Source organism: Bactrocera neohumeralis, chromosome 3 (assembly GCF_024586455.1).
Source record: "Bactrocera neohumeralis isolate Rockhampton chromosome 3, APGP_CSIRO_Bneo_wtdbg2-racon-allhic-juicebox.fasta_v2, whole genome shotgun sequence".
Lineage (NCBI taxonomy): Eukaryota > Metazoa > Arthropoda > Insecta > Diptera > Tephritidae > Bactrocera > Bactrocera neohumeralis.
The window spans coordinates 45025860-45050889 of record NC_065920.1 but is presented as its reverse complement, the minus strand read 5'-3'; the positions used below and the strand labels follow the sequence as shown (position 1 = coordinate 45050889).

The following is a 25030-nucleotide window of genomic DNA, read 5'->3' as shown; positions in this document are numbered from 1 at the left end:
AAACAATTATTACTAGTACAGAAATTATTAACATACACTTTCCTGAAATTAGGCATAGCGACTACATAATAATTTCATGTTAGCTTATGATTTCTTGAATTTAAAATAGTAATATTAGAGAACAAATCAACAAATGCGGAATCATTTTTTATATAATATTGTAGCATCCGTAATATTAATTAAAGATAAACTAATTTTAAATTACTTTATTTATATAAATGTGCTGGTTCATTCAATCATTCAAAGTATAGCATCCACAACATTAATATATAAACGAGGCATAATGTTTCTCGTAATCTACATTTAATAGGGGCAAAGAATTTTTTGAGAAACTCTATACAACACTGCGCTGTTAACTCGTTTGATGGAAACTGCTGGCTTTCTCGCTTCACAAATTTATACAAAATTTTCATTTTATTTGTTTGTCGATGTAGATTTTAAATTAAAATTCATAGAATATTAAACACGTTAAGTGAGGAAACGGCATTGACGCCTGAATTATGAATTAACAGTTGCATGTACCTAAAGCGACAAAGAGACTGTGACTACGACCGCAACATTCCCGACCGGGAGGGAGCTCTTGAAATGGAGCAACACAGCAATCACAACCAATCGAAATTGTTCATTTGTACGGCTGTAGATTTTCGAGACGAATTGGAAGAGGTGTGTTTCATATTTTTCAACCGACATTTAAAACCGTTTTGTCACATTTTTTAATAGAATGTTTTATGTGTTAATGAAATTATTTTCTAAATAGTGAACTTTGCAAAAACTTATTTTATGCCTTCATTTCAACTTGCAGAGATTTGAACGTGCATACGTGAGCCTGCAACAGCAAATCAATGGCCTCAATGAGAAGGACATGCATGACATTCTGTCACAACTCGTATGTAAAGAAAAACAGCATGAAGATATTTCAATAGGATTTTTATACACAATGTTAACAGACCCTGCCGTGGCGCCAAAAGCTTATAGAGATTTGACACTTGTCGCTAGGGACGGAATGAATATGGTTGTTTCAAATCTTACAATGCTTGTAGCGGAAAAATATGGGAAATTAACTGAAGTGGCACGCCGCCAGCTAATATGGTTACTACGAGAACTTGTAAAACATCAAGTACTTTTGGTGGAAAATATAGTGTGGAATTGCCTTAGGCAAGCTGGTGGTGGTGATGTTTCTATCAAAAATATCTTTCTGGTGGAAGGCCTTCTTGACATATTCATCGATTATCGCACTTGGCTAGAATCACAGGCATTTCTTGTACAGACAGTAGTATATAGCTATGTTCGTCTTATAGAAGATCACGCAAGTCCGTCATTGACTACTCTTCGACAAAAAGAAGTAAAGTTTATAATATCATTAATACGTGACCGTTTCTTGGACATAATACCACTAGGTAGAGACTTTGTAAGGTATGCAACATAAAATTATAGTAATTTACATTACTATCAACCTGTTTTGCAAAAGTTACACAATATATTTATAAGTAACATCTATATTTACTTTTCCAACAGGCTCTTACAAAATGTAGCGAGAGTTCCCGAATTCGAACAATTATGGCGGGATATTTTACATAGCCCTGAAAGTCTACATCCAACATTTACCGGCATTTGGCAACTTTTGCAGACACGAACAAGCCGACGATTTCTTCAAAGTCGTTTAACGCCAGAAATTGAACGTAAATTGACATTTCTTGCATCATCTGTTAAGTTTGGCAATCAGAAACGTTACCAGGACTGGTTCCAGGATAAATATTTTGCAACTCCCGAATCGCATAGCTTACGTTCAGATTTAATAAGGTTTATTATAAATGTCATACATCCTACAAATGATATGTTGTGTTCGGATATCATTCCTCGTTGGGCCATCATTGGTTGGCTGATATCATCTTGTACAAATCCGATTGCTTTGGCTAACGCAAAACTTTCACTCTTCTATGATTGGCTATTTTTTGATCCGATCAAGGATAATATTATGAACATCGAACCGGGCATTTTAGTAATGTATCATTCAATACGCAACCATCCATTCGTCAGCAGCACACTTTTGGATTTTCTCTGCCGCATAATGAAAAATTTTGATATACGGCACGAGGATAAAATACGTACTGGTGTATATAATTCATTAAATAAGATACTCGAAAAGCAGGTATGAAAATTAATTTACAAGAATAGTGTTGATATGTAGTCTCCTGTTAGTTTATGGTATTCATAATTGTTAGTTAAAAAAACAACATAACTTATTAGGGCGAAGGATTATGAAAAAACTTTTTGGCAACCGATAAAGCAGTAAATACTTTCAAATGTGCTTTTTTTGTTCCATTTTATCATTATTTTTTTTAAATATGTGTGAATTATTTTCCCGTGGTTATTTTATAGATTTAATTAACTAATCCCCCATTTTCAGGTCATTCCAAATTTACAGCCCTTATTTGAATCGCCGAAATTAGATCGAGAGTTGCGTAATTTGATCAGAGAAAATTTCCGTGAATTTGTTTCACCCACGCAACATCCTGCAACACCAATGGTACCAATGCCACCATTTAAGAAAGAAGCAGAACCTCGCGTACTACACCGTGGTCAAACCTTTTTCGCTGGACCATTAGCACAACAACCTGAAATGCATCTACAAAATAATTTTCAACTCAGTACCAATGCAGCTGATTTAACGGAAGCTCCAAGCGTTGATCTTAGTGCAATAGGTAGTAGTGGTGTTAGTACTACATCAAACCTCGAAGAGGATAGTAAATTAACGGTTATATCACCCGAAAGTAATGATATTGAAACCGAAGCAGCCTTCAGCGAAGATGACGATGACGTTACGAAAGATGTCAAAAGTGAAGAGCTAACCGACGACGATGATGATTTACCTTTATCAAAAGTGCGATTAAAAGAGAAACCTATACCGGAGAAAATCGATCTACCCGCCTCTATAAGTGACTCATTCGAAACATTTGTCACAAAACGCAACTCCTTTACTTGGGAAGCATTTTTGTTGGATTTTCGACCATTGCCCGCCTCAGCATTGGATGAAGCACAATTGAATTATGTGATCTCGAATACGCATTTAATTTTACGTGAAACATTGCCACAACAAAATATTTTCACCGATAGTAAAACCGATGAAAAAAATTTGGCAAAAAGTATAAGTTATCCACTTTTCGGACTATTTCGTTTTCTCTACGAAAATGATGATAAAAGTAAAAAACCATTTCAAACTCTACTCTCTGAAATATGTGAACGAATACCGGAAATCGGTTATTTATTACTTTACTTTATGAAAGTTCATGTTAAATTACAAACGCGTAAGAATAGCCAACAGGCGACACAATTCAAAACGCCAATTTATCGGTTATTATGTGAGGCGACTGGTGAAAAAGTGGACGATTGTCTAGCGCGTGACTTAGATTTACTTGAAAAAGAAAGTACGATAATATTCCTTTGGCTCTTGCCAGATATTTATCGCGAGTTCAAAAGTACAGCCATAAACAATAGCGAATTGTTGCGAATTACGTTGCGATGTATCGATGCGAAGAACTTGCGTGACCTTATTTACTATGTGGCGCAAGGTAAATTGACACTCTTCAAGCAGGATGGACTGATCGACTGCCTGCGCGAGAGCTTAGTTTATGAAACATTTGAGCAACTGAGCCTGTGGCAGTTGGTGCAAGCGCATGATGTTCCGCTTAAGTGCTTACAGGTAAATTGTTATAATCCGGAATATCCCAACGATTAAATTGAAAAGAAACATAAATAATTATAAAGCTTTGATTATTTATATAACTTTTATATTTTAGGATATTTTACCTGAGCTTGAATCTTCAAGTCATCCAGAAGCTCTCAGCTATATGCTTTTATGGCTGAAAAACGAGGAACCCACAAATGAACTGATACGACTATTATTGAGTAGGGAGACAAAATCTCGGGGTGATCCTTTTGTCACATCGGCATTACGGTAAACAAAGTCATACATACTTACTATAAGACTAGCGATTTTTTTATTAGAAAAATTTTGGTTTAAAAATAAAATTTTTAATTTTAAAATTGAATTGCCAAAGTTTAAAACTGGGTATATCGATTTCCGCAAAACTACAAGTCCTATGGAAAATAATTAAGTTGGAAGTAATAAAAAGACCAACTGCTTTTGTATTTGCACCTTTTCATATAACTGAAACCAAAGTTTTGATTTTTCATTGGGCTACAACCTACTAAGATTTTTTTCTTTCAAAAGTTATCGGCAATGGTCGCATTTTTTGTATTAGTCGCATATTTATTTTTATAAGCATACATACAATTACAAATATATAATTATTTCTAGTTTCTGGTGTCAGCGCGGCGAAGAAAAACTGTCAGAAATCATAGCATCACTGCTCACGTCAAAGTATCCCAGCTCTTCTCCGAACAAACGGAAAAGACTAACTAAAGGTAGTTCTGCAATGAGTAGCTTACCCTCCGCCGATCAGGTATACATACATAGACATATAAATCGCAAACTAACAACAACTACAATTGGCATTATTCATTCTTATTTCAGGTGCTGAGTCACTTAGAGCACTATCGCCGGAGTTGTAGGCATGGTACAGGCACAGGGCTTTACGTTTACGATACTATGCAACGCGCTTTACAAGCAGCGTATACACATAGTAATGAGAGCACAAAAGTAAGTTTTCATTTTTACGCTGAACAGCGTATATTAAAGTTCGTAACACCAAAAAGGAATTGTCTTAGACCGAAATATATGTATAAATGATCATGGCGACAAGCTGAGTTAATTTATCAATGTCCTCTTTCTCTACGTACGAGAACTAGTCCTAGTCCATCAGTTTTTGAGATATCGATCTGAAAGTTTGCAGACGTTCTTTTCTTCCGAAGATGCTGTTTATTTGCTGGAACCTACCAATATCCGTAGCATATAACTGCCATACAAACTGCACAAAGACAATCAAGTTCTTGAGAGAAGAAATTTTTTATTTGACAAGATATCTTCACGAATTTTGGCATGGAATTTTGTCCATTTCTATCGGAATAAATATTCAGATCGACTGACTAGCGTATAATTGTCACGCAAATTGAACGATGAAAATCTAGTTATTGTATTGGGGAAAAGGTCATATGAAGGGTATTCGGTGCAACGGAAGTTAATATTTTTCTTGTTTCTTCGATAATTTACCTACAAAGAAATTTCAATATGATTTTGTTACAATATATCTAATGTGCTAGATTATATATATATATTTTTAATTTTTCAGAAGCAATATAGCGATCTATTTGCGCTGGCAGCTGAAGATGAAACGACAGCAGTGGGGAGACGTGGTGGTAGTGGACGTGGCAGAAAACAACCGACTAGTAAAAAAGATACAAATAACCACAATGCGAGTAACAAGAAAAACTCAGATCCCGTTAAAACGATTTATTCATCTGATGAAGAATCAAGTGAAGTATGCTAAACGAAACGGTTTAAAATATAATACGTATATATGTATGATTATATTTAATTATTTTTTCAGGAGGATTGGCCTAAGCAAAAAATTTCACAAGCCAAGAAACGGAAAAAAAACATTAATGATTCTGACTGACAGTATCAACAAGGATTTTATTGTTATGATGTAGATCCATATAATAATGAGAAAGATTTTTCTAATTAAATTGTTTAAATATAAAAAATGCAAATAAAAAAAGTATAATGAAAAAAAATATATATTAAAATAATAATGCCAATATGTAGATGTTTCAAATGTTGAAATATTCACGTTATATTTTTTTATTTTACATCAAAAATAAAAAGTAAAAAAGTCTAACTAAAACTTACAAATATAAATAAACATATTAAATGGTATGATAAACATTGAAACAAGTATAATGATTGTACATCTTTTTAATCGAAATAACCTCCAAGATACAAAAATTTTACAAATGCATTTGTATTTTTCCACGTAATTATTCTGACACATGTCCACACACATTGTATGTATATCGTAAGTAATTCCTTTTATAGTAAGAATCTAATTACCATAGTTGTCTTCTGTTGTATGCGTACTAATAATTATATTTCCTTTAATAGAAATCAAATTATATTTCGATTGCCGTCAGGTAGACATGTTTGTTTAGTAACAACCTGTTAGTATTTTCGTAAACCAGTAGTGTCACCGTTAGTGATCAAAAATCGAGAAATAAAGCTATATCCGTACAGTTGGCGTACATACATATATATTATATATTTTCTTATTTACAGTCTGTTTATAGTTAAAAAATAAAATAAGGACAATGGGTAAAATTCGTTTGTATAACTTCTGCAATTAATACTATTGACAGTACTCAGTTACTCAATTCAATAATTTAACTTGTTAATAACATTTTGTTGCGGTCGCGCAGACCATCCAATTTAGAACTGATGCATGGTGTACGTTTTTTGCGCGAATATGAGCGCAAACAACGCTGTTCCAAAGAAGCGGGTGGCGTTTGATTTGCTGAAAACAAAATAATTATAAATATACTAAGATTGATAATTATTGAAAACAGTGCAGAAGGTCTCTACATTACTTGACGCAATAAGAACCTTCGGGTAAAATTATTAAAAATATAGAAATCAATTGTTTGTATTATACAAGTAGACTCTTGCAACTTGCAAGAATCAAAGCCAGGGTTCAAACGTTAACCAGAGGATCGGAATCCAAGCAATTTTATATATACATGCATATTATAAATAATAATTAAAGTTTAAAAAAAATCTATCTACCTTTTCGACAAAAGGTTTGTTAGGAAAACATATGTATCTAGTACTATATATGGGAGTTGGGGATGGTATTTAACCGTTTTTGTCTATTTTTGCCAATACTACATACCAAGAGTATGCCACATACTAATAAAATGTTCTCTGAGATTAAAAATGTCAGAGGAATGTCACATATTAAATATGGCTGAAATCGGCCGGGCGGGTCTCGAGATAGGTGATTTCACCTAAAAGCGTCCAATTTCGACACCGACTCCATTAAATCTCTCAAATACCATTTCGGGAACGAAATTTAATGTCTCTGTGGTATTAACAGTACCGTTATATGGGGCGTGAGCGGTGCTTTCATCTATTTTCACAATGTCGCTAAGAGTTATTATAATATTTGAGGTAGGTGAATTTAGTTGTTGTAGCATTAATGGTTTAGGAGATACATATGTACTATACTTATTAGATGGCGGGGCCTCTCTTACTTTTTCAAAACTTTTTGATCACAGGTGCCCCTTGCTACTGCGATCGCCTATGCCAAATTATAGCTTTATATCTTAATTTAGCGCTTAGTTACGGTAATTTATACGTTTTCAGTTAATAGCGTTTGTGATCGTAGCAGTGATCCGATTACGCCAATCTAAGACCTCGTCCTTTTTTTTTTTGCCAGGGAATGCGCATACCAAATTTTATCAAGATATCTCAATTTTTACTCAAGTTACAGGTTTCACGGACGGACAGTAATTCGAATTTCAACTCGTCTAGTCATCCTGATCATTTATATATATGTATATATATACATATAATCCTATATCTATTTTATTTATAATAATTCATATAACAAAAAAAAAGAGTTTTATTATATAAATACATAAACGCAGCACTGGCTACGAGGCCTTCAGCCGAACCCTATATCTATCTCGATTGGAAAGTTGGAAATCATAATATAAGATATATTAGGATAGAGAAATGGAATGGCGATTGTACACATTTGACATACTTGTCTCAGGTATACTTGAAAACTTATTTTCAGGCAATTTTAAAAATATATAAATATGTATAAACATATAAATGGAGTAGTCAGCCGGAGATGGGGCTACGGGAAGTATTGATCCGATAAAATTTTTATTATCAAAGAAACATTTTCCTCTAATTTAAAGAATTTATCGATATTTTTGGCAAAAAGTCAGACGTATGCACTGGGGCCACATATACGGTATGTGGGGGCTCCAAAAGTTAAGGTCCGATTATGACAATTTTAAGCGTTGAGATGACATACCTCAAAATTACTATTTGTGCAAAGTTTTATCCGAACATTTTCGTAGGTGCTTGATTTGTGTACTGGATGACGTGGCACCTCTCACATTTAGGTGAAAACCGATATCTAGAGACCTCCTCGACTTATATCTACCAAATTCGGTAGTTGATATTCTTTCTGGCAGTGTATCTTTGAGCATAAAACTAATAAAATCGGGTGAAAAATTGACCAGCTCCTATATAACTTTTCGAACATTCGACTGACTTTACTCCATATAGATTGGTGAGACAGAGAGCATCTAATTGGAATTTGGCTTGTTAATAGTATGTAGTACTGGCTAGAATGGATAAAAATGGTTAATAATTGTTTAGTATAACTTTGGCTTTGATTATAATCCATTCACGATTTTGTCGAACATTTAAGTTGACCCTTTCGCTACATTTTCCAATATTGCCAACACCTAAAAGAATTAACCGGCTGTGATCCTTGCATGTTGCAAGAGCATAAATAATATAAAATGTTCGGTTATACCTGAACTTAGCTCTTCCTTACTTGTTAATACATATTATCTTACCTCCATTTTGTTCATACTGCTTGAGTAGTTTTCTAGCTTCGCGTAACTTGCGTAGTAAAATTTCATTCTTTCGTTTTTCAATAGTCAACTCTTGGTTAAGTTGCGATTTCGTCTTTGATTCCAATGAGCTCAATATACTGCATGAACAAATTAAAGAAAACTTATTATATTATGACTCGGCAATGAGTTAACATAATATATTTCATTATATTTTACTTACGGATGATTAAATATGGATGTTGATGAAGGGCGCTTTTCCGGATCGGGATGTGTCATAAGTTTGATGAGTTCATTAAATTCTGGACTTAATGTTGATATATTTGGAACTTCTCCGTTACGCAAGTTCTGCCATTCAGGTCCATTTTTCGGCAGTGGTCCCCCACCGGCTGCTTCAAACAGTGTCATACCAAGTGAAAATATATCCGCTTTAAACAGGTTACTAAAATCTTCCTGTAGTATTTCAAATGGTAAATAACGACAATCGCCTTCTTCAACGTGTGGTTCTTTTACCGATGTCACATGTCCAAGATCACCAATTTTATATGTTGTAATACACTCTGTGTTACTAAGTTCTTCATATATACCATCCATGCCATCTTCATAGTATTCTTTTGTCAGCGGTGTTGAACTGGACTTATGTAGCGACGGCATTTTCGTTAGAAAAATATTGCCTGATTTCAAGTCCATATGCACCAAATCATTTGAGTGTATATATCGTAATCCTTCTGCCACATGAAGTAATAAAATTTTCAATTCAGATTCAACGAGAAAACGTTTTTGTATAAGAGATTGTAAACTGCCGCCGTTGCAATATTCATTCTGTATAAGCATATGATTATCTTCCGCCCACGCAGAGTAATAGCGGACAACGTTGTCATGTTTACCTAATACCGCATGTGCCCACACTTCGTTCAGAGCCCGCTTTCTATAAGGTACATTTGAAAACAAATTTTAGTATGCTTAGTATGATTAAAAAAAATAAATAAAATATTTTCAAAAAATATATAATACTCACTCGAAAAAACTGCCTGCCACCGGCTTTATGCTTTTCTTAATGGCATATATACAACCGTCCAAACGATTAAGACACTGATAAACTAATCCGAACTCTCCAATCCCTAGAATGCATTCGAAATTTAAACACATATAAAAGGAACAGTTCAAAGGCGTATATTATGTATGTACTAACCAATCAGAGATATTTCTAAGAACTCTTTTTGATAACGGCTAATGTTTGTGTCTTGCAAAGCTAGTCTTTTTGGAGCTTGTAGTACTTCCACATTGCCATCTTCTTCGCCACCTTCTATATTTTCTGCCTCTGTGTTTAAAAATATCTGTAGTGATTGATTGCTTAAATTGTCTCTACCAAATTGAGTTCGGCATCGCTTCTTATTTCGAGCCAAAAAACCTACATATAAACAAAAATTAGATAATTAAATATATTAAAGAACGGTATATTTATAATGTCTTACTATCTGGGGTAAAAGGATTCACATTTGCGGTCTGTTGAAAATTATCTAAAACTCGACTATGCAATGGTAGCGATCGTGGTCGTTCCTCTATTTCGCTCTTTCGCGCAACGTCTGCTGCAACCGCTGCAGACAGATGGTTTCTCGATTTTTGCAGAATGGTTTTCGGTGTGGCGGGGGTGTCGAAAAGTCTTAATGCTCTTACTTTGCGGTAAGGAGGCGAAACAGCTGCAATTGCTGAAGAGCGCGTCTGTACTGGGCTTGACCGTTTCTGTGGTTCCTCATTGATTTGTGGTGATGCAAAACGTAGTTTCCGAGGTTGAATATGACAAACAGGAGAAGGCGAATGCATCTCAACGCTAGAGTTTAATTCAATTTGTTCCTGAGAACTATCCGCGTCGTTTTTCCTTTCGGGTTGAAGCTTTCGAAATGCTTCCATTTCGAGCATTTGTTTGATACGAATGTACAACCGTTATACAAGTCGTATTTACTTTCTGCAAAAAAATACTTCAGCAAAAACAATAATCACAAGAAATTCAATGAATAAAGAAATTTTCGAGATTCGTCTAGTTAAACTGAAATTGAACTTAAATTAATGACTTGAAGTTGGCTGTAATTTACAGTTAACATTTCGGACCGAAGGAATTTCGTTAACCAGAGATGTTAATATCAACCCTCAGAGATGCATTCAATATGTAAAAAAAATGATAAGAAATCTCATTCAATTCTATAAAGTGCATTCTTACACTTGAAAGAATAAACGGCAATGTTGATATTTAAATTACATCTTTCCTTGCTTCGATTCTAATTTTTACAAAGAAGACAAGACCTAAAAATTGGAAAATAAATATTTTATGTATACTCTGTAGTACACAAAATATACCTACATTTTGTTTCAAGTATGTAATGAATAAATATAGAACAAGAACGTTAACACTACTTTATTTTTTTAAAACAGAATGCTCGTATGTATCGTTTTCCTTTTTAACAATATTTTACAACCTAAATATTCATGAAGTACAGTAAACTAACATCGGGATGAGAAAAAACTTGGTAGACTAATTTAAATTTTCTGTTGTTAAGAAATTAAATTTTCTTTCAATAACATTTAATTATTATTGCTTCATACTAGAAAACAGTTAGTATTAATTAATTATTTTTGTAATTAATGGAAGTATTAGCTAAAAAATTGTGGATCAACATAGAGGTTAATGATTGACGAAATAGCTGGAATGCACAAGCGTTTTGTGGAGGGAAAATGTTTCAATAATAAAACGTGGCATAATACTGCGAGCCTACACAACTCATATGAAAAAAAGAGATAGATCTATAGTACTTTGAACTGGACAAGCAGTCATTGTACTCTGCGACGTAGACAGTTTCACCACAGTTCAGTACAGGGAAAACTCACCTCCTGCATGCAGCGTTTCAGTTTGTCGAAATCATTTTTTTAAGTTAGGTTATAATCGTATGCATCAAATCATACAATTAATTATAAGCTAGTTTTTTAAGGAAAAAACTTAAATTTAGTGAATTTGCAGTGCGAATAAATTGAGATTCCCGCAGACGAACACTTGGCGGAAACGGTGAGAATAAAATTTTTATGATTTAAGGACTTTATATAACGTTTTCGGGTGTCGGAATTTTACGTGTATTAACAAGCTGGTTGCCGCTGTCCCTAGTTTCCACTATTTGGTTGGCGTTTACACAAATTAGTGTCTCTTAAAAACTTAAAAGAAATTATTGTGGATGGTTCGTTTAATGTGGGAATGGGTACCGCGATAGCTGTAGTGTAGTTCATCGCGGCACCTATCCAGCTAGGATTTAGTACGAGGCAAAGGAGTAAAATTATGAATACGTATATGTTTGACATTTTACATTGTTTTTTGTTAAATTACATCGAAACTGCCTATTTTTATTTTCCTATGTACTACAGATTTTCCTGAAAAGTGAAAAATTCCTTATATTATTCTATACATACAAAATACTAAGTATATCCACACGATTCACACATCGCCACTTACAAATATGTATACCGTGTATACACGGAATAACTCGCGAGTCCGAGTCGGCCATTTACGCATGTATATACTTCAGTATGTGCATTTGAAAATATATTAGTATATACATATATACATTTAGCAATTTACATACAATATTGCACAGGAAGCAATATTTTTAAAAAACATAAATACTTGTGCCTGAAGAAGATGAGGATTAACATATATACAACCGGTAAATCATCTACTCTGTAATGGATTGCCATCGGCATTCCATTGATTGTGATGTAAATATGTTTGTATTAGGTTGGTACATGTCACTGTGTGGAACTTCGTATGTATTTGCCCCATTTTGTGACAAAGCTAAATGTTGTATAGATTGAATTTTTAGGTTATATGTTGTAAATGTGGCGGTTTCAATGCGTTATGGATATAACATCTAAAATATTTTTAAATTTTCCTATCTCACGTTATGAAGGTGCTAAATATTTATTAAAATACCTGGATGCTACCTACATTTGTTTTTAGCCTAGTATTTTTGTGATTAAGCACTCCTGAGACATCCATTTTGTTTTTGGATAGAAATGCCGCTAATGGTGAATAGCGATAATAGAGGTGAATATTTTCGAGTCAGGTACGTCGGTTTTCCGTATACCTGATGTTGCCAAACTGAAAATCCGTAAATCTAAGATAGGCGTATAATTACTTTGGGTTAAATAGCTTTACTTTAAAACATACTCATGTGTAATAACTTAAAAGACTGTTTTTAAAATATTGCTTTCATTTTAATTCGAGATATCAATAGAGACGTCACGGCGCGAAAAATATTTGGCTTTGTTATAAATCTTAACTGTTAGCTCGTATATTTTTTTTTAGTCACAAAACACTTGTCAATGACACTACACCGATTAAATTAAGTTATAGTAGTGTGTGAATAAATACTGTGTTAAAATATAAAATAATTTTATATAAAGTGAATTACCAAAGTGTTAAACCCTTAATATCTTTCTATTTTCATGCAATCCATCGCCGTTTATGCTGTTGTTCTTTACGTTTGTTATATCAAATTTAGAAAGTTACGTATTGAAGTCGTGGCTTTAGTTCTCTAAGCTAAACAACCGCAAAGTGTGGATATAGCATATTCAAGCCCCTTCAGTAGTCGGAGCGAGTTTCTTCACTTAAGCTAGCTATACTTTGCTTAAATAACACTAACGATAACAAACTAAGAAACTACTAGTTAAACTTCATTAAGGTATTAAAAATACTATATTCGCTAAGAAAACCAGCGCAAAAACAACAGAAAAGTTTGCAGCAGCAACAGAAGAAGTAACGGCCTAAAAACGATTTCAACAACTGCAACTGTAAGAACAATAGAAATTACTATAATTGTATACACATATTCTAACCATAAAATGTTTTATATATTTAAAGAGTCCCCAGAAGATCATGGAGGAAGACGAGAGGGGAAAACTTTTTGTTGGCGGTCTTTCATGGGAGACGACGCAAGAGAATCTATCGCGTTATTTCTGCCGTTTCGGAGAAATTATTGATTGTGTAGTAATGAAGAACAACGAGAGCGGACGTTCCCGTGGTTTTGGTTTCGTTACATTTGCAGATCCTGCAAATGTGAACCATGTACTTCAAAGCGGTCCGCATACACTTGACGGACGAACAATCGACCCGAAACCATGTAATCCACGCACTCTTCAAAAACCTAAAAAGGGTGGCGGCTATAAAGTTTTTCTTGGTGGTTTGCCGTCCAATGTAACTGAGACGGATTTGCGTACATTCTTTGGACGCTATGGCAAAGTGACTGAGGTTGTTATCATGTACGATCAAGAAAAGAAAAAATCCCGTGGTTTCGGCTTCTTATCCTTTGAAGAGGAATCTTCTGTGGAACATGTCACCAATGAACGGTACATCAATCTTAATGGCAAACAGGTATGTCTTTCGGTTACAAATTCATATTCTCAGTATGAAAAAATATAATATAGCGGCTTTAGTAATATGCATTTGATTTTATTGTGGTTATATGTGGGTGTATAACGTAATGCCGACAATCAAAATCTCGAAATTTAGAATCACGACACTCAAAATACCGACAAATCAAAACACCGAGAAATCAAAATACTGACAAATCAAAACACCGACAAATCAAAACACCGACAAATTACAATACCGACGAACTAAGAAAAGGTGGCGTTGTTCGTTCGAGGCCCTGCGGCCTTCGGCCTCCGGCCACGAACACGCTCAGGATCATAACCCTTACGGCAGAATTCACTTTCTGTGCTTCAGGAAATAAGGGCATAAAACATTTTTCCATGTCGGCATTTTGGTTTGTCGGCAGATTTGTCGATATTTTGATTTGGCTATTTAAATTTTGTCTTTTTTGATGTGTCGGCATTTTGAATTTCGATATTTTGAGTGTATCCCGTTATATGTATTTCTTTGAATTATTATAAATATATTAATATGTAGGATACATACAGAATACATTTACTTCACGTTTATAAAATACTGTCTATGAATTCTTAGGTGGAAATCAAAAAGGCGGAACCACGTGATGGATCGGGCGGTCAAAACGCTAATAATAGCAATGTTAGTGGTGGCTATGGAAAACTTGGCAATGAATGCAATCATTGGGGCCCCCATCATGCGCCTATTAATATGATGCAGGGTCAAAATGGCCAAATGGGAGGTCCACCACTTAACATGCCAATTGGAGCTCCAAATATGATGCCTGGTTATCAAGGTTGGGGAACTTCGCCACAACAACAAGGCTATGGTTATGGAAACAGCGGCCCTGGTTCATACCAAGGTTGGGGTGCACCACCGGGACCACAGGGACCACCACCGCAATGGTCGAACTATGCAGCTGGTCCGCAACAAACACAAGGATATGGAGGTTATGATATGTACAATTCGACCTCAACTGGCGGACCATCGGGTCCTTCAGGTGGTGGAAGCTGGAACTCTTGGAATATACCACCAAATTCGGCTGGACCAACGGGAGCACCAGGCGCTGCTGCTGGAAGCGCTACTGATATGTATTCACGCGCTCAAACATGGGGTGCAGGTGGCCCCTCGACAACTGGTCCAGTAGGTGGCATGCCGCGAACTGGCCCTGGTAACTCAGCGTCAAAATCAGGCTCTGAATATGACTACGGCGGTTATGGCTCTGGTTATGATTATGACTACAGCAACTATGGCAAGCAAGACGGCGGTGCTTCGAACTATGGCGCCGGACCACGTTCAACGTATGGAAATGACAGTGCAACACAACCTCCATACGCTGCCTCGCAGGCAGTTTAAGGCGCATTAGTCTAGATACACTTAACGCGTCCAAATTGCAGCGTCCTCGCCGAAGTAGTGAACGTTGCCTTTCGGCCGTGTACAGTGAAACAAGATTAATTATAAGCTTAGCGTCTATTCATTCAGTTCAGTTGTTGAAATTAATTACTAACTATATATATATATATATTACATAAACAAATACTAAATATAAAGTTTATATACATACATTACTTATATTGAGGAAAAAGGACAAAGAAAAACACATATGTGAAGGCATAAAAATAAAGCGAAGAGCATTAGGCACTTAACAAAACATACATAAACACACTGCTACCATCCATTATACACAGACATTGACTAAAATCGTAGCGTAAAATTACAAGCAAAAAGTAAATTCATAATTTGAAGATATTTAGCGAACAAATCGTAAACTGTTCATTAATCTAGTATAAATTTGTTAGAATGAATCAACTGGTACAGCTATAAGGATATAAGATGAGACTGTAGGGGAATGGGTATATGTAGTGGCGATCTTATTTTGAATTAATTAGGAGTTATTTATTTTTTGCATGAATTTGATGAATGAATGCCCAAAATAACTCGCTTTTAGGCACAATACTACAATAATTTAGATGGATATTTTTCGGGAATACATTTATACTTAACGTGTTATAAGTTGTACCTAATCATTTAAATAAGCTATTAGTGTATAAGGAGTTGTTTTATATTTCGCTCCCCAGTAATATTTACTTTTAGTTCTCTATGTTAGGACGTTTGTTAAACTGTAAATTCGTTGCACATCTGCACATTTGCCGCATTTAAATACACTACAGTCTAACCTAGCTGGCAGTTCCAGTTGATTTCTTTTATTTCTTAATCTCAAGAGAATAGTATTGTTGAACTACATTAAATTGGATTTTGTGTGCATAAATTGTATACACCAACACACATCCACATCCTTTTATAATTACACTTATGGTTTGATCTTTAGTTACAACTTAAATTATAATAATAAAAATAGTAAATTACAATAATATTTAAATTATATATACAAACATATACATTGCTATATCAATTTTTGAAGTGTGTAAATGAGTAAAATTGAATAGGTGAAAACGAAATGTAAACACACACATATATATTCACTTTATATATAACTATGAAGATAGAACAACAAGAATTATGTGTAGTAATAGTGAATTAAAGCGCCAATATATATAGATGCATATACATGTATATACATATATTATACATACCTACAAACTTAGTTTACATACAATAATTTATCAAAATTTTGATGAAACAAGAGGACAAAAAAAGGAAAAAAGAACAAAAATTACATTTGAAGTTGATAAGAGTAAATAAACGGAATGTTTTAATTTAGAAATAATATATGTCATCAAGTGTATGATGTGTAGTCTATATATAGTTTATAACTATTACTACGATAATTACAAACGCAATTTAAATACGGTGTCCGCGAAAGTAATACAAACTCTAATATAAATAGTAGTGAACATGCAAAATGCCTGTACATTTTTTCTTTTGGGGAAGTGCAGATGACTTTGCTAAAAGTATAGTTGTTTGAAAAATAAGCTGCATTTTTATTTCAGTAAAATTCATAACGTCCTCGATTTAAAATTGCTACTAAACATAAATTTTTTCAATGAAACTTTTTTCTTTCTAAGTTTATTGCCGCGTTTCATGTGAACTGTAAATGCCTTTTTTATGTTAGTTTCGCGACCCAGTTCCACTAAATTCAATATGCTTACGAATAAAGATGTTACGAGGATTAAGCTAAATAAAAAATATACTGATTCTAATATATTTTAAACGGCAACAAAATGGTGGTAGCTAGTGTTCACAAATATCACTGATGCGAGCCTCAAACAAATAAAAAAGCAAAAATTAAACGCTAATAGTATATTATAACAAGAAAACCTGACGTAATTATTAAATTAAATATAAAAATACAATAAAAATAAATTACTGTAAACACAAACATACTTTAAAAGCCTACATAACTAAATTACATTTAAATGGAGAATACAAGAAAACAAAAAGAAAAAATACAATTTATTATCTACCACATACATTTAAATTTATGTAAAATTAATCGTAACATAATGATAACTAATTTAACAAAACAAAATAAGATTACATATTTGATAGAACGAATGCTAAATTACAATTACAAATGAAACAACTCTAAATTTAATGTACGCTAGTATAAAATTTTAACGTAAAACTAAATTTAAAAAAAAAAAAAACAAAAACAAGCAACCACTTGATGCAAAGTTAAAGTAAACGTAACGTAAAGTAAAAGAGGATTAAACACAAAACCAACACACTGACTGTTAATTGTAAAACAATTTCTTTAATGATTATGATTTACTATAAATTTTAAAGTTTAAATTTTAATTGAATATATAAATATATACATACATATATATTAATATATACATATATTTAAATACATGCATACATACTTATTATCAAATATCGTAACTAAATGAAATACTATTTAACCAAACATGAGTTTAATGAAGCGGGAGGCAAGCATAGGTAATACATATGAGCCTTGAGGCAAATCTTTGGTATGTTATAATTGCAATGTTATGCTTTCGTATTCAGTTAGCAATATTGACAGATTAAACAAAATAAATTGAGGTGAATTTCTGCTAATAAAATTTAAGTGCGTTTTAAGATCATTTTCTTTACAAGTTTTCACACATATACATATATTAAGCTAGTAATCAGGTGGAAACAATAGCTAATTACTACAAAATGTCGAGAGTAATAATGTTTGGTATGAAACATGAGTTGCTTCATTATTCGGTACAAATAAATTCAAAAAGCGGAACGTTGTTGTACTTCATAACTTAACCCATTATTGAAAGCGCGTGCACGTGACATGAAGCATATGTATTGGGGATCATTAACTAGAGTGAAAGCAGAGGATTAAAAATTAATTTAATTAACGGGATTACAAATTAAAAAAACGTTAATGTATTTTTTTTGCATTATTTGCAACTCTTTACTTTCATAATTCTCACAGTATTTATACGGCAGTGTATTTTTAGAGAATTTATTTTTCAGAAAATAGTTCAAGTATCAAGTCGTTCAACGGTTTATTCTTATAATTTTTAATTTGCTTACATTCACGAAATATAGAAATTAATAAAATGTATTTAGTACCGTAGCTGGTACTAACAAGTTGGAACTACATTTCAATATACATAAGTATGTACATAGCATTAGCGGTATTAGCGCTGCATAATTTGTTATTTTATACACAAATAAGTACTAAAATCTCTATTATACATGAATAAGAACTTTGCATAAGAAATGAAATCCCTCTAAGATATATACGTTTGTTTAAGAAAGATTCTCTATTACTTGTTTTGAACCAAAAATAAACATTAATATTGACACCCGCGTTAAAGCAGAAATAACCAAACTTTTAGGTGATATTCATATACATACACATGCATACTTACCGATGAGCGTATCCTGTACCGCTATTTTGTACTTTTTATATCATTGAGAATTTGCTTACGAAACAAACCAACAACAAATTTGACGACGAACGAAATAATATAATAGCGTTAGTAATAGAAGTGTATGATTTTTTTCTATTTCAATTAAAAATATAAATTAGGATGGGGGGAGACATTAGTTTAAATACGATTAATAAAAAAGTTAGACGAAATTACAATTTCTAAGCATTCGACAGTTTCTGATTCATTACAGTTTATCATACATATACTTAATAACGAATTGACTGATTTACTATTAAAAGTAATAAGCATAAGTGTTGTAAGAGAGTAGCATGTACTACAAACGACAAGCTGTATACATTAGTAGTTACAAGAATACATATATATAAAACATACAGTTTTCATTATACGAAATTCATACAAAATAGGTGTACCAATAACATATAATCACTGACTTGACAAGCAAAAACCAGCTACTTCAATACGAAAATACATAGACTTAAGACAAATTTGCATAATTCGGCGCTTGTGTGCAACTGTTTAATCATAAGTTCCACATCTACATTGCAGAATACCAGCAAAGTGCTTGATTATTCAAAATTTCATTATTTTTATACAATGAGTAGGGTACATTAAGATAGCTACGAAGTTTGTAACACCCAGGAAACGTTGGAGACCTTTAAGATGTTTATATCAATGATGAGGATGACCAGTTGTCCGTCTGTTTGTATATAAGCGTTCTTAAATGTTATTGATGTGAAATTTTGCATACCTCCTCTTCTCTCCAAGAAGTCATTTCTCTGAAACGCCAAATCGGAAACCATATATTATATAGCTACCATACAAAGTGAACGATCAAAATAAAGTTTTCCCACGACAGTCGGGTCTATGTAACCGAATGGACCCGAATCTTTATTCGGCCAAGGAATGTCGAACCGGCAACATTCTTATAAACAACAACGATCAAAATCATGCTCTTCTATGGACAAGTGTTTATTTTGATAATACATATGTATATGTATATTCACGAAATTTGTCATGAATTATTGCCTAAAGCAACGTTACATACATACAACGTTATACTGTCATATAAACTAATCGATCAAAATTCAGTTTATGTATGGAAAACTTTTTCATTTGAAAATATGTTTGTTACAAAATTTGGCAAAGATTGTTGTCCAAGACAGACAATTTTCAGATCGGACCACTATAGCGTATAGATATTGTTCAAATTTTCAACGCTTCGGTGTAACGGAAGTTAACGGTTTTTCTCGTCTTTTTTTTTACATTACACAGTAGAAGCATGTAATTAAAAAAATAGGCCGGTAATAAAAGCGTATGACACTTTATTAGTGAATATAAAACATTTGAGGTACGATTTTTATGAATAAAAAATAAAGATATTAATAAAAATATCCGTATAAAAAATATTTGTGTAGAACTTGCTAAAGGCACAAATATATACCTTAACACATAGCTATGAGTATAATTAAACTAAAATATAAAAGAGAATTAAGTGTAATCAAAACGAAGCATTTCCCAAAAAAAAGAGAAAAACAAATAAAATAATTATAACCAGCAACAACAAAAACAAGCCCACTTAAAAGTTCATAATGTTTAAAAATAAGAAAAATATCAGTTTGCAAATTGTAAACCGTACATAACATAGAGAAACTGTAAATTACAACAACCACAAAAATCTCAAAAAAGTGAAGGTTAGCAATTTAGTTTTTAAAATTTATTTCGTTTAGCATGACATATAGCCAGCCAAGTGTTGAAGTGTCGCGTGGCTTCAAGAGAACAACAGATGATGTTTGACAACGAAGCGTTCGTTCCATCTGTCCGTTTGTCGATGTTAAAGCCGACGTAGCCGAAATTGTTAGCCAATGGGCTCGTTGTTAACGTTGCCATTAACATCGACTATTCGCCTGCAAAAGATTAAAATAAAAGCCAATTAAAATAACAGTTAAGTGGATATAAGATTGATACCTATTATAATAACAATGCAAGCATACATATACATAAATGTACTTATAAAATGGAACAACATACTATGATAATTCATATTCTCTTTTAAATAAGAATTTCGACATTTTCGTACCAAAATTAGTTATTAAAATTTTACAACAACAAAATATTTAAACACAACCAATATGAATGAAAATAGTGTTAATGATAAAAAACAAGTGCAGTTCGTATGCTAGTATCGGTAACAGTAAAACTGTTTGAAGGCAATTTAGCATAACTCATTACAATTTAAAAATTATGTACATACATACATACATACGCATATGTGTGTGTATTTTTAATCATATAATCGCTGGAGAACAACACCCTTTAAAAATGTTTATTTAACGGCATTTATTCTTCGTATTTGTTCGGCTTGAAGTACACATACTCTTTTAAAAGTGAATATTAGCTTAAAACACCAACCCACTAATTATTTTGTGCGCAAACGAACACAGACAAGCGACTGCTTTTAAAAAAGATTGAGCTAATATTTTTTAATTTGGTTATACATTATAGGTACATATGTTTTTGGATAATTAAGAGTTACTTCGTATATACATACGTAGACACATGTCAGTGATTTAAGATGAATGTACGAAATGTTTACATATGGTACATATCCATATTTACAATTAACGCTAACGCTGAGGCTCAACAACCCACTTGCATTATTAATGCCTTTTGGTAATCTCCATAACAGTTTTATTATGTGCTCAATGTAGTTGTATGTTTGTATTAAATGCATAATTTTCACTGATTCCTTCTGCTAAGAAATTCAAAGCCACTATATACTAATAGTGCTGTCATTCAAAAGGACTCAAAATAACAATTTGAAAGAGAAGCCTCTAAGGGTTCTATTATTCAGTTCGCATACACATATACATGTACATTTAAATTAACTAATCTATTAATTTCACAACTCTCTTAAAAAATTAAATCATTCAAGGTTGAATTTTTTTAACTTACAATTTTCGCACTAAATATTAAATTTTAGTTATTTATTCCAATTATGGAATTAAAAATTTAATTTTATTATTAAATTAAAAAATAAAATTTTAAATCGCAACATCTTGGTTTGAAATTTTTAGAAATTTTTTTTTTAATTTAAAGATTCGAGTAACAAATGAAATAATAATTTTTCAAACTAAAAACTGAAATAAAAACCTATATATACCCTATAATAAAAAGCAATCAAATACAAATTAGACAAAAAGAACAAAACTCAATTGATATTTTATGAAAATCCGGTCTTATTGATCTTAAAATTTAAAATTAAATTTTCGGAATTAAAAATAAAAAAAATAATTCAAGTTTTGATTCAATTTGTTTAAAGCATTATTTGCAACCCTTATTATCATCATTATTAATATTGTCGTAAAATTTTTTGATATTACAAACATGCAGCTGGATGTTATTTTGTATTAAATTGTCAACACTTTCATTCTTTTCAAGAATTCACTGCTTTAAGAAAATTTAAAATTTATTTTGCTACCCTCTTCTGCGAGTACTAATCAACTTACTAAATATAAATGCAGAAGAGTGTAAAGTATTAGGATAAATACCGTTAAATTTTTCCCCCAGCAATGCACCCGCCGGTCTTATAGCTAACTATTTCACATACTCATATAGCCATCGAGAGTTGTTGTATGTATTATGTATGTGTATATCAAGCAACTTTAACATCAATTCATCATACATTTATATATTATAGGTTATAATATGGTAGTAACTTCAAAAGCAAATAGAAAGTAACTCCAAAAAGTATATATGCTTATGCTATAACGGTTTAACTCTGTTTTTAACGAAGTGTTAGTCACAGTTCGATCTTCTTCTTCTTCATCTGCTTACATACATACATCGATACATTAAATATTTTTAGTTTGAAAATTCGAATTGTGTTTGTCAGTTGATTACTTATAAATTGAATTATTTCTTAATTATAATATGAACACAGTGCCTAAGTAATCAAAATATCTATCAAGGACATTGTTACTAAATATAATAATTGAATTGTAAAAAGTTTTGACGTAATAGGAAAAAAGAGTGTTAAAAAATAAAAGCAACAAGTGGTATGCAAAAACAATTTTTTTTATGATTTAAATCATAAATGATGAAAATGCGCTCTTTGAGTATTATATAATAAATCCGTAAATGAATTCTGGTTACTTGAAATGATATTGTTTAATAATGACAAATGGCGGCATCTGAATATGTAATTGTTTAGCCACGATGAGTAATTAACGTTAGAATTCAAGAAAAAGAAAAATACAATTAAAAAAAGTAGTAAATAATATTCGCTGGCATGTATGTATGTGTAACCTCACTAAACATATAGTTCTGTTGATTACGTTTAAAGAAAAAATACAAAATAAACAACATTAGACAACATTAAAAAATAGAAAAAATAAAATAATAATAACGGTAAATAGAGTATGTGAAACTGGTAATGGTAATAGTAAAAATCATAAATACATTACAAATGATTATGTATGTCAGTGTATAGTTTAGTGATTGATTCGATATAAGCGTTTTTCAATTTGTAAACCCCCAAGTCAGTTCGGAGAGTAATAAGAAATTACAACAACAACAACAGCAGTCACCGTAAATTTTACATAAGCGTTTTTTAAGATTTGAAGTGCAAGAAAAACACAAAATAGGAACAATAAATTCAAAACCAACCGACACGCTATTCAAAACGACTGCATGTATATACATACTACCATGCATAAATAGATATGTATGTGTGTACATGTTTACAACTATAAGTATGTATCTTGTTACGTCTAAACCAATGTAGTGAGACCATAATTTTTTGTAAGCGTTAAGCCACAAATGTTTGAAGAAACTTTTTTATTAAGTACACTTACATACATACATACTTACATACATATACATATAAATTGTCTATAAAGGACGTTTTCATTTTAAAATATTCACAAAACAACTGTATTTACGTACATATTAATGTAGCAATATGAATTTTGTTCTTTAAAATAAATATATACAATACATTTTCAGCAATGCGTTTTCGCGTGAAGGGTGGTTTGATATACCAAATTTTAATATAACAATATCCATATGCCTACACACTTATGTATGTTCATTTAGGGGTTTCACATAGTCTCATAAAGTTATAACGAACCGAAACGAAACGTTCAGAGTTGTATTTGCGTAAACTTATTTTAGTATGCAATCCAACAACAAATTTTTTAAACTTAATTTATGATTTTACGGTGCTTTATGACACGTTGTGAGTACCCCAATTGAAATACAAAAATTAAATATATATATGTACATATGTATATGTATGTATACATATATATTCTTATACATTGTAGTGTTAGTTATTTTACAAGTTGTGTTTTTTTTTTGCAAACACCCACTGGAATTTCAGTTTTTGTCCTAAAAATAAAGATCCAACGTAATCAAGCTCTTCTTCTTTTCATTGGGCTAATTCGACGCAGTAGAAGGCTCCGTTGGAGAGATCAGGTGGAGAAGGATCTGGCTGCACTTGGTATTTCGAATTGGCGCTAATTTGCGAAAAAAAGGAACGGCTCGCGGTTATAACCGCGTAAGCGGTGTCTACGCCAGTAAAGAAGAATCAAGAATCTCTTAATATTCAGTTTCAAACCGAAACAACGTAATTTTTCTTTCCCTATATATTTTACTAGAGGACTCACGTACTGTGGCTGACACATAGATAATACTACTACTACCATCTATATTATTTCTATTAGTTAGATTATAACTATTAGTTAATGAGATATAGCATTTTTTAAAGAAACTTGTGTTAGTTTACAAAAAGTGGATCATGAAGCATTTTGTGTGTTAATAAAGCATCGCTTTTTGGGGGAAAATACTGTTGAATTTGGACTCTGCACCAGGGAAATCAACCGGTGAAAAGAGATTTGCTAAGTTGGAAAGAGGCGAAATGAGCACCGAGGACTGTTGATTCTGAGGAGTGTTTGAGTGCTCTTTAATCGTAATAAAACCGAATATTTGCATCGGTGTGAGACAATAGAAACATGGCTCCATCATTCCATACTGGAGTCCAATCGACAGTCATTCTAGTGAACTGCACATGATGAACCGGTTCTCAAGCGTGGAAAGACGAAAAAGTCGGCTGGAAAGGTTATGACATCAGTCTTTGGGATGCACGTGGTATAATACATAATCAACGACTGATTACTGAGCCAGTTATAATCTA

General features: G+C 32.6%; 3 protein-coding genes across 3 annotated transcripts; 2 read left to right on the top strand and 1 right to left on the bottom strand.

Annotated features, from left to right (window-relative positions):
• Nucleotides 1-337: 337 nt before the first annotated feature.
• LOC126752534 (integrator complex subunit 3 homolog) lies at nucleotides 338-6208 on the top strand. Its single transcript, XM_050463418.1, has 9 exons — nucleotides 338-663; nucleotides 803-1413; nucleotides 1516-2149; nucleotides 2408-3700; nucleotides 3798-3955; nucleotides 4319-4463; nucleotides 4535-4660; nucleotides 5250-5438; nucleotides 5508-6208. The coding sequence occupies exons 1-9, from the start codon at nucleotides 517-519 to the stop codon at nucleotides 5574-5576; spliced, it is 3372 nt and encodes a 1123-aa protein (XP_050319375.1). The 5' UTR covers nucleotides 338-516; the 3' UTR covers nucleotides 5577-6208.
• On the bottom strand, nucleotides 6172-10609 carry LOC126752584 (wee1-like protein kinase). Its single transcript, XM_050463506.1, has 6 exons — nucleotides 10023-10609; nucleotides 9740-9958; nucleotides 9566-9668; nucleotides 8771-9475; nucleotides 8551-8687; nucleotides 6172-6467 (listed from the first exon to the last, which is right to left on the bottom strand). Exons 1-6 carry the CDS (start codon nucleotides 10465-10467, stop codon nucleotides 6337-6339), a joined length of 1740 nt encoding a protein of 579 aa, XP_050319463.1. The 5' UTR covers nucleotides 10468-10609; the 3' UTR covers nucleotides 6172-6336.
• An 806-nt stretch (nucleotides 10610-11415) lies between these two features.
• LOC126752616 (heterogeneous nuclear ribonucleoprotein 27C) lies at nucleotides 11416-23840 on the top strand. The gene is made up of 4 exons (XM_050463552.1): nucleotides 11416-11605; nucleotides 13092-13380; nucleotides 13451-13960; nucleotides 14555-23840. The coding sequence occupies exons 3-4, from the start codon at nucleotides 13466-13468 to the stop codon at nucleotides 15329-15331; spliced, it is 1272 nt and encodes a 423-aa protein (XP_050319509.1). The 5' UTR covers nucleotides 11416-11605; nucleotides 13092-13380; nucleotides 13451-13465; the 3' UTR covers nucleotides 15332-23840.
• Nucleotides 23841-25030: the final 1190 nt, after the last annotated feature.